Source organism: Piliocolobus tephrosceles, chromosome 9 (genome assembly GCF_002776525.5).
Source record: "Piliocolobus tephrosceles isolate RC106 chromosome 9, ASM277652v3, whole genome shotgun sequence".
Lineage (NCBI taxonomy): Eukaryota > Metazoa > Chordata > Mammalia > Primates > Cercopithecidae > Piliocolobus > Piliocolobus tephrosceles.
The window spans coordinates 64,674,294-64,684,776 of NC_045442.1; the positions used below are offsets into that span (position 1 = coordinate 64,674,294).

The 10,483-nt window shown below is 48.6% G+C and overlaps 1 protein-coding gene across 2 annotated transcripts in view; it reads right to left on the minus strand.

Moving 5' to 3' along the window:
• Nucleotides 1-6,365, minus strand: part of SLC25A16 (solute carrier family 25 member 16) — a 44,871-nt gene extending 38,506 nt beyond the window's left edge. Inside the window, exon 1 of one of the 2 annotated variants that reach the window (XM_023205106.3) lies at nt 5,795-6,365. In XM_023205106.3, the coding sequence (XP_023060874.1) occupies nt 5,795-5,921 (127 nt within the window). In that variant the 5' untranslated portion in view covers nt 5,922-6,365. The remainder of the gene's footprint in view (nt 1-5,794) is intronic. The other variant, XM_023205100.3, reaches the window with a different exon arrangement.
• Nucleotides 6,366-10,483: the final 4,118 nt, after the last annotated feature.

Sequence of the window (10,483 nt, forward strand, 5' to 3'; positions counted from 1 at the left end):
TTTTTTTTTTTTTTTTTTTTTGTACCTTTAGTAGAGACGGGGTTTCACCATGTTGGCTAGGCTGTTCTCGAACTCCTGACCTCGTGATCTGCCTGCCTTGGCCTCCCAAAGTACTGGGATTACAGGCATGAGCCACCGCACCCAGGCTATTTAATAGTATCTTACCTTGCTTTCACACTACAGTAGTCCCCCCTTATCTGCAATTTCACTTTCTGCAGTTTCAGTTACCACCAGTCATCCATGTTCAAAAAATATTAGATAGACAATCTGTAATAAGCAATTCACCCAGGCACAATGGCTCACGCCTATAATCCCAGCACTTTGGGAGGCCTAGGTGGCAGGATCACTTGAGGTAAGGATTTCAAGACCAGCCTGGCCAACTTGGCGAAACCCTGTCTCTACTAAAAATAGAAAAATTAGGCTGGGCGCAGTGGCCCACACCTGTAATTCCAGCACTTTGGGAGTCTGAGACAGGCGGATCACCTGAGGTCGGAAGTTCGAAACCAGCCTGACCAACATGGAGAAACACCATCTCTACTAAAAATACAAAAATTAGCTGGGCGTGGTGGCAAATGCCTGTAGTCCCCGCTACTCGGGAGGCTGAGGCAGGAGAATTGCTTGAACCCGGGACGCGGAGGTTGCAGTGATTCAAGATCACACAATTGCACTCCAGCCTGGGTGACAACCGCAAAAAAAAAAAAAGGTCGGGCGAGGTAGCTCACGCCTGTAATCCCAGCACTTTGGGAGGCCAAGACGGGCGGATCATGAGGTCAGGAGACCCTGTCTCCACTAAAAACTTCAAAAAATTAGCTGGGCGCGGTGGTGGGCGCCTATAGTCCCAGCTATTCGGGAGGCTGAGGCAAGAGAATGGCGTGAACCCGGGAGGCAGAGCTTGCAGTGAGCTGAGATCGCGCCACTGCACTCCAGCCTAGGAGACAGAGGGAGACTCAGTCTCAAAAAAAAAAAAAAAATTAGCCAGGCGAAGGGCCAGGCATGGTGCCTCACATCTGTAATCCTAGCACTTTGGGAAGTTGAGGCGGACTGATGGCGAGGTCAGGAGATTGAGACCATCCTGGCTAACAAGGTGAAACCCCGTCTCCACTAAAAATACAAAAAATTAGCCGGCGTGGTAGCACATGCCTGCAGTCCTTGCTACTCGGGAGGCTGAGCCAGGAGAATCACTTGAACTTGGGAGGCAGAGGTTGCAGTGAGCCAAGATCACGCCACTGCACTCCAGCCTGGTGACAAAGTGAGACTCCGTCTCCAAAAAAAAAAAAAAGGAACACACAGACACACACATACTCACATTTAATATCAAGTGCCAATAAGGCAGTGGGGATACAAAATGGAATAGACACTTTAGAAATACTTTGACAGTTTCTAATTAAAACACAAAAAATTAGCCAGGAGTGGTGACGGGCGCCTGTAGTCCCAGCTACTTGGGAGGCCGAGGCAGGAGAATGGCAAACTCGGGAGGTGGATCTTGCAGTGAGGCGAGATAGCACCACTGCACTCCAGCCTGGGCAACAGAGCGAGACTCCGTCTCAATAAATAAATAAATACTTTGACAGTTTCTAATTAAAACCGGGCCGGTTGTGGTAATTAATGCCTGTAATCCCAGCACTTTGGCAAGATGAGGCAGGAGGATCACTTGAGCTCAGTTCCAGACCAGCCTGGCCATCATGGCAAAACCTGGTCTCTACTAACAGTACAAAAATTAGAAAAGCAACATGCCTGTAATCCCAACTATTCTGGAGTCTGAGGTGGCAGAATTGCTTGAACCCAAGAAGCGGACATTTCAGTGAGCGGAGATGGTGCCATTGCACCCAGCTGGGTGACAAACTAAGACTCCATCTCAATAAATAAAAAATAAACACAATGAGGATCAGTGTGGGGGGTCACGCCTATAATCTTAACACTTTGGGACGCCGAGGTGGGCAGATCACTTGAGGTCAGGAGTTGGAAACCAGTCTGGCCAACATGGTGAAACCCGTCTCTACTAAAAATACAAAAATTAGCTGGGCATGATGGCGCGCGCCTGTAGTCCCAGCTAATAGGGAGGTTGAGGCAGTAAAATCGCTTGAACTCGAGAGCCAGAGGTTGCAGTGAGCCAAGATCGTGCCACCGCACTCTAGCCTGGACGACAGAGCAAGACTCTGTCTCAAAAAAAAAAAAAAAGAAAAGAAAAGAATGATGAAATATATTACTTATACGTGCAATGTGAATGAATCTTAAATGCATTAAGGTAAGTGATGGAAGTCAAACTCAAAAGGCTACATACTGTATGACTCGATTTGTATATCTTTCTGGAAAAGTCAAGACTATAGAGATAGAAAAACAGATCAGTGGTTGACAGGCGTTGCAGATGGGAGGAGAGGAATGTCAAAGAAAAGTGGAAATAAAGCCCGGCACCGTGGTTCACACCTGTAATTCTAACACATTGGGATGCCAAGGCAGGTGGATCACTTGAAGTCAGGAATTTGAGTCTGGCCAGAATGGTGAAACCCGGTCTCCACTGAAAATACAAAAATTAGGCCAGGCACGGTGGCTCACACCTGTAATCCCAGCACTTTGGGAGGCCGAGGCAGGCAGATCACGAGGTCAGGAGATCAAGACCATCCTGGCTAACACGGTGAAACCCCGTCTTTACTAAAAATACAAAAAATTAGCCGGGTGTGGTGACAAATGCCTATAGTCCCAGCTACTTGGGAGGCTGAGGCAGGAAAATCGCTTGAACCTGGGTGGTGGAGGTTGCAGTGAGCCAAGATTGCACCACTGCACTCCAGCCTGGGCAACACAGTAAGACTCCTTCTCAAAAAAAAAAAAAATTGCCAGAAGTGGTGGCACCCACCTGTAGTCCCAGCTACTCTGGAAGCTGAGACAGGAGATCACTTGAACATGAGAGGTGGAGGTTGCAGTGATATCAGGCCACTGCACTCCAGGTTAGGCAACAAAGCGAGAATGTCTCAAAAAAAAAAAGAAAAGTGGAAATATTTTGGAACTACTCTATATCTTGACTGCAGTGGTCATTACACAACATGTTTGTCAAAGTGCATTTTACTTAGCCAACAATGATAGCTCTTTTTTTTCCCCTTTCACGGAATCTGGCTCTGTTGCTCAGGCTGGAGTGCAGTGGTGCGATCTGGGCTTACTGCAACCTCCGCCTCCCGCGTTCAAGTGATTCTCCTTCCTCAGTCTCCCAAGTAGCTGGGACTACAACAGGTGGGCACCACCATGCCCAGCTAATTTTTGTATTTTTTGTACAGACTGGGTGTCACCATGTTGCCCAGGCTGGTCTCCAACTCCTTAGCTCAAGCTATCCACCCGATTCAGCCTCCCCAAGTGCTGAGTATAGAAGCCTGAACCACTGCACCCAGCGATAGATCTTTTGTTCTCTGATTTATACCAAGCAAGTTGAAGGCACATAGCTGGGACTCAAATATTTTCCATGTGAATAAATGTCATTTCTTTTTTTTTTTTTTAATTGAGAGGGAGTCTCGCTCTGTTGCCCAGGCTGGAGTGCAGTGGAGCGATCTCGGCTCACAGCAACCTCCACCACCCAGGTTGAAGCAATTCTCATGCCTCAGCTTCCTAGGTAGCTACTAGGTACACTACAGGCATGTGCCACCACACCTGGCCATTTTTTAAAAAATTTTTAGTAGAGATGGGGTTTCGCCATGTTGGCCAGGCTGGTCTTGAACTCCTGACCTCAGGTGATCTCCCCACCTGAGCCTCCTGAAGTGCTGGGATTACAGGTGTGAGACACCTCACCTGGCCTAAATGTCATTTTATCAGCAGAAGAACAAAATAATTAAATTCCGAGGCCTGAACTGGTGGCTCACGCCTTTAATCCCAGCACTTTGGGAGGCAGAGGTGAGCAGACTGCTTGAGGCCAGGAGTTTGAGACCAGCCTGGCCAACATGGTAAAACCCTGTTTCTACTAAAAATATAAAAATTAGGGCCAGGCGCAGTGGCTCACACCTGTAATCCCACCACTCTGGGAGACCAAGGCGGATGGATCACGAAGTCAAAAGATCGAGACAATCCTGGCCAACATGGTGAAACTCCATCTCTACTAAAAATACACAATTAGCTGGGTGTGGTGGCACACACCTATGGTCCTAGATACTCGGGAGGCTGAGGCAGAAGAATCGCTTGAACCCAGGAGGCAGAGGTTGCAGTGAGCTGAGAGGACACCACTGCACTCCAGCCTGGGTGACAGAGTGAGACACTGTCTCAAAAATAAATAAATAAATAAATTAGCCAGGCATGGTGGTGCACGCCTCTAATCCCAGCTACTTGGAAGGCAGAAGCAGGTAAATCACTTGAACCCGGATGCAGAGGTTACAGTGAGCAGAGATCGTGCCGCTGCACTCCAGCCTGGCTGAGAGTGAGACTCTATCTGAAAAAAGAAAAAGAAAAAGAAAAAAAAATAGCCGGGCCTGGTGGCATTCCCCTGTAATCCCAGCTACTTGGGAAGGTGAGTGAGGAGAATCACTTGAACCCAGGATGCAGAGGTTACAGTGAGCTGAGATCATGCCACTGCACTCCAGCCTGGGTGAGGGAGTGAGACTCTGTCTCAAAACAACAACTAAAAAAAAACTTAATACTGCTGCAGTCTTCAGAAATGATCTTTCTACAAATCCTCATGTGAGTGTTTGCTTTGTTTTGTTTTGTTTTTGAGATGGAGTGTGGCTCTGTTGTCCAGACTGGAGCGCATGGCAGGATCTCGGCTCACTGCAACCTCCACCTCCCCAGTTTAGGTGATTCTCCTGCCTCAGTCTCCTAAGTAGTTGAGTGCCACCACGCCTGACAAATTTTTGTAGTTTTAGTAGAGACCGGGTTTCACCATGTTGGACGGGCTGGTCTCAAACTCCTGACTTCAAGTGATCTGCCCACCTCAGTCTCCCAAAGTGCTGGGATTACAGGCGTGAGCCACTCTGCCCAGCAAATTTTTATCGTTTGTTTGTTTGTTTGTTTGTTCGTTTTCTTCTTTTAGGAGAGGGTCTTTCTCTGTAGGTCAGGCTGGAGTATAGTGGTATAATCATGGCTTACTGGAGCCTCAATCTCCTGGGCTCAAGCAGTCTTCCTGCCTCAGCTTCCCTAGTGGGACTACAGTAGTGTACCACTGCACATAACCTCAATGTGGAATTTTTAAATTTATGAATCTTAAATAAGTAATGACAACCCAGAGAAGTAATTAAGGAAGGGTGGAGCTTGAAGGCCCAGGAAATTCCTAAGAGACAATATGAACTTTTTGATCCCAAAGTCACACCAATAATAGGGCTTGTCAAGTACTGTGGCACAGTTTACTAAAATCACCGGAACCAGTTTTGGCTTTAGATAGTTTTGCACAATTTTCCAGTCGTCATTAAAAAGCTGATCTCCAATATTTGTTTTCCTTTAAGCAAACAGCAAAATCCAAGTCTACACTGGGTCACTCATGGTTTTCATAAAAGAAAGGAGTGCCCCGCATGTTTCACTAAAACCCGAGGGTCTCTGTAAGGGATCCTCCTCTTTTCCCTGTTATCCAGCCCTGAAAAATGGGTACCTGATTCAGACCTTCCACCTCCCCAGCCTTTGCCGGAGAGCCAAAGGTTCCACTCCCCGTTACCTGACTGTCATTAGTCAAGTGATTACTAGAAAGAGGTTACAGCAGGTCAGGGCAGACGTCTAGCAGAGCATTGAAGCAGCCAGAGTCCAGGAATGTCATAAAGGCCGCTGGCATCCCACTTGCCCACAATCCTGCCCCCGCCACCCAGAGCGCGGCTGGCTCTTCGTGGCATGGACCCACCTCCGGCCAGAAAGGAGCGCAGCCAGTAGAAGTCTCTGCGGGCTGTGGGCCCTCCGGCCCCTGCCGCCTGCGGCATTGCGGGAGGGGGATCGGCCGCCGCCAGGGCTGCCGCGGCCGCCGCCGCCATCAGGACCAGAGTCGCGTCAGCAGCCTAGGTTGCCAACTTACAAAACACCGGACGGGACCATAGCCCGAACAGGCGGTGACAGGAGGCTGACCGCCCCGCCGGCGGGGCAGAGTTACACCCGGCGGCACGGCGCGAGCTGATGGCGTACAGCAGGGGCGGGGCCTGAGTCACGCGCCAAGGGGCTCAGGCGGGAGGGGCGGGGCCAGGACACGGAAGGGGGCGTCACGCAGGCTCGTAAACTTCCCCACAGCGCCTCACCCGGCATAGCCACTGTCAGTTTACTGCTCAGGCCCCTTCTGATCGGACGGAGAAAGGGAACGGTAGGCAGTGAGACCGTCCCATTAAAACCCACAACCTGGCCGGGGGCAGTGGCTCACGCCTGTAATCCCAGCACTTTGGAAGGCCCAGGTGGACGGATCACTTGAGGTCAAGAGTTCAAGACTAGCCTGACGAACATGGTGAAACCCCGTCTCTACTAAAAATACAAAAAATTAGCCAGGCGTGGGGGTGGGCGCCCGTAATCCCAGATACTGGGAAGGCTGAGGCAGGAGAATTGCTTGAACCCAGGAGGCGGAGGTTGCAGTAAGCCGAGATCACGCCATTGCACTGCAGCCTGGGCGACACAGCGAGACTACGCCTCAAAAAAACAAAAAAAAGGAAGAAGAAGAAGAAGAAGCCAGGCGCGGTGGCTCACGCCTAGCCTGTAATTCCAGCACTTCGGGAGGCCGAGACGGATGGATCTCGAGGTCAGGAGATCGAGACCATCCTGGCTAACACGGTGAAACCCTGTCTCTACTAAAAATACAAAAAATTCGCCGGGCGTGGCGGCGGGGGCCTGTAGTCCCAGCTACTCAGGAGGCTGAGGCGGGAGAATGGCATGAACCTGAGAAGCGGAGCTTGCAAGTGAGCCAAGATCGCGCCACTGCACTCCAGCCTGGGCGACAGAGCAAGACTCCGTCTCAGGAAAAAAAAAAAAAAAAAAAGCCCACAACCTTAGAAAGTTCTCTCCCATCTCTTCCCTTGACCTATATTGACCACTGACCAGTAATCGCCTATCGCGCTGTTTTTTTGTTGTTGTTGTTTATTTTGTTTTGTTTTGAGACAGAGTCTCGTTCTGTTGCCCAGGTTGGAGTGCAGTGGCGAGATCTCCGCTCACTGCAACCTCCACCCCCTGGGTTCAAGCAATTCTCCTGCCTCAGCCTCCCTAGTAGGTGGGATTACAGGCGTGCGATACCACCCCTGGCTAATTTTTGTATGTTTAGTAGAGAAGGGTTTTGACATATTGGCCAAGGCTGGTCTCAAACTCCTGACCTCATGGGATCCGCCCTCCTAGGCCTCCCAAAGTGCTGGGATTACAGGCGTGAGCCTCTGCGCCCGGTTCTCCGAGCTGTATTCTGACCTCCCTAGGATGCAGCCTTTCTAACCTGCGGCTTCTCGCTTTTTCAGGCGTGTTTGGACTTGCTTTCATCTCCCACCAAATCAGCTCTGCTTTGTCAGAGCTCCTCACCAAACATCAGTTTCTGCCCTCCCTAAATCCCCCACTAAGCTTCCATTCCACCCCTACCACCTCTGCAAAAAATAAAAAATATATATATATCACAACCAGGCCTGGCGCGGTGGCACACACAATAATCCCAGCACTTTGGGAGGCCAAGGCTGGCAGACCATCAGGAGTTCGAGACCAGCCTGGCCAACATGGTGAAACCCTGTCTCTACTAAAAATACAAAAATTAGCCGGGTATGGTTGTGGGTGCCTGTGGGTGCCAGTAATCCCAGCTACTCAGGAGGCTGAGGCAGGAGAATCGCTTGAACCTGGGAGGTGGAGGTTGCAATGAGCTGAGATCGCACCGTTGCACTCCAGCCTGGGTGACAAGAGCAAAACTCTGTCTCAAAAAAAAAAATATATATATATATATATATATATATATATATATGTATATAATATCTTGCTAAAGCAGGTGATTCTTTCCTTTCGACTCTACACATTTCACAAATAGTTCTGCCTTTTCAGGCAATCCTGAATCTGTCTTCCACTTAGTTCTCCAATTTGTTTGAAATGTTTGTTTTTTGGTGCCGTAAATAAATAGCACTTGAATATAAATTTAATTTATTTAGTAAGGCCATTTTTACTTTTTGCAGAAAGAGTACACTCGCCAGCAGTTTTGTGGAGAGTACACCAAACAAAAGAGACACGGTCATTTATGACCTGTCATGTCTACCTTACTGCTGTGTCTGGTTTCCATTGACTGGAACAGGACCTCACATTTTGTATTTGTTTCGATTGGCTAGTAACTTAGAACTTTTTAAAAGAGGCATAGGTAGAGGGGAACAAAGGAAGGAGTAAGTAACTTGTGGAATGTTGAGAAACATTAAAAACACTTTTAAATAAGGAAGAGGAACATGTAGTCCCAGCTACTCAGGAGGCTGAGGCAGGAGAATGGTGAGAACCCAGGAGGCGGAGCTTGCAGTGAGCCGAGATCAGGCCACTGCATTCCAGCCTGGGCGACAGAGTGAGACTCTGTCTTTAAAAAAAAAAAAAAAAGAGAAGTTATTATTTATTCCTAATTAGACAGGGAGGAAAGTCGTTGAAGAGGAACCTCTATTTTACTTTTTACAAATTCCACTGAGCTCTGCTTCCTACCAACCTCAAGTCTCTGCCCTAAACTCTGAGGAACCTTGCAGGTTCATCTCCCTGGTCCCACTGCATCCAAGACTCTATTTATTAACCACCATTTACAAACACTTCTCTCTCACTGTGGACCCCACATCAGTTCCAGCCTGGACAAAACTGATTCCCAATCTTTGTGACCAAAGTTGTACTGAACTTTTATCTTCCCTTTCAGAAATTACCTATTATATTTTTACTAAATACTTACTCCAGCCTTCCCTTTACAGACACTGATCTCTTTCTTTTTCTGTACATGTGCCTCTGCAAAACGTGCATTTGCAAATGTTCCAGTGTTCCAGAGCTTAGTCTATGGGACTCTTCTCTTCTATAATTATATTTGCTCTTAGAGATCTCACCCAAGCTCGTGCCTTTTTTCTTTCCTTTTTTGCGATGAAGTTTCCCTCGTGTTGCCCAGGCTGGAGTTCAATGACACAATCTCGGCTCACTGCAATCACCACCTCCCAGGTTCAAGCAATTCTCCTGCCTCAGCCTCCCAAGTAGCTGGGATTACAGGCATGTACCACCCCGCCTAGCTAATTTTGTATTTTTAGTAGAGATGGGGTTTCACTATGTTGGTCAGGCTGGTTTCAAACCCCTGACCTCAGGTGATCCTTGGCCTCCCAAAGTTCTGTGATTACAGGTATGAGTCACTGCCCCTGACCCCACCCACCCCCTCTTTTTTTATTTTTATTTTTATTTTATTTATTTTTTTTTGAGGCAAGGTCTTTTGCTCAGGCTGAAGTACAGTGGTGAGATCACAGCTCACTACAACCTCAAACTCCAGAACTCAAGTGATCCTCTCACCTCAGCCTCCCAAGCAGCTAGGACTAGTAGCGTGCACCACTATGCCTGGCTAATTTGTTTTTAAATTTCTTTTTTTTTTTTTTTTCAGACAGAGTTTCACTCTTGTCACCCAGGCTGGAGTGCAATGGCATGATCTCAACTCACTGCAACCTCTGCCTCCTGAGTTTAAGCGATTCTCCTGCCTCAGCCTCCCAAGTAGCTGGGATTACAGGCGCCCACCACCAGGCCCAGCTAATTTTTGTGTTTTTAGTAGAGACGGGGTTTCGCCATGTTGGCCAGGCTGGTCTTGAACTTCTGACCTCAGGTGATCTGCCCGCCTTGGCCTCCTAAAATGCTGGGATTACACGCGTGAGCCACTGCGCCCAGCCTGTTTTTAATTTTTTTGTAGAGACAAGGTCTCACTCTGTTGCCCAGACTGGTCTTGAACTCTTTTTTTTTTTTATTTTTTTTTTTTTTTTTTTTTTTTTTTGAGACGGAGTCTCGCTCTGTCGCCCAGGCTGGAGTGCAGTGGCCGGATCTCAGCTCACTGCAAGCTCCGCCTCCTGGGTTCACGCCATTCTCCTGCCTCAGCCTCCCGAGTAGCTGGGACTACAGGCGCCCGCCAACACGCCCGGCTAATTTTTTGTATTTTTTTTTAGTAGAGACGGGGTTTCACCGTGTTAGCCAGGATGGTCTCGATCTCCTGACCTTGTGATCCGCCCGTCTCGGCCTCCCAAAGTGCTGGGATTACAGGCTTGAGCCACCGCGCCCGGCCTGGTCTTGAACTCTTAGCTTCAAGTAATACCACCTCAGCCTCCCAAAGTGCTAGGATGACAGGTGTGAGCCACTGTGCCCGGTCTCCAACTATGGTTTTTTGTTTTGTTTTGTTTTTTTGTTTGTTTGTTTTTGTTTTTCTGAGACAGAGTCTTGCTCAGTCACCCAGGCTGGAATGCAGTGGCGCAATCTCTGCTCACTGCAACCTCTGCCTCCCAGAGTCAAGCGATTCTCCTACCTCAGCCTCAGGAGTAACTGGGATTACAGGCGCGTGCCACCATGCCATACTAATTGTATTTTCAGTAGAGGCAGGGTTTCACCATGTTGGCCAGGCTAG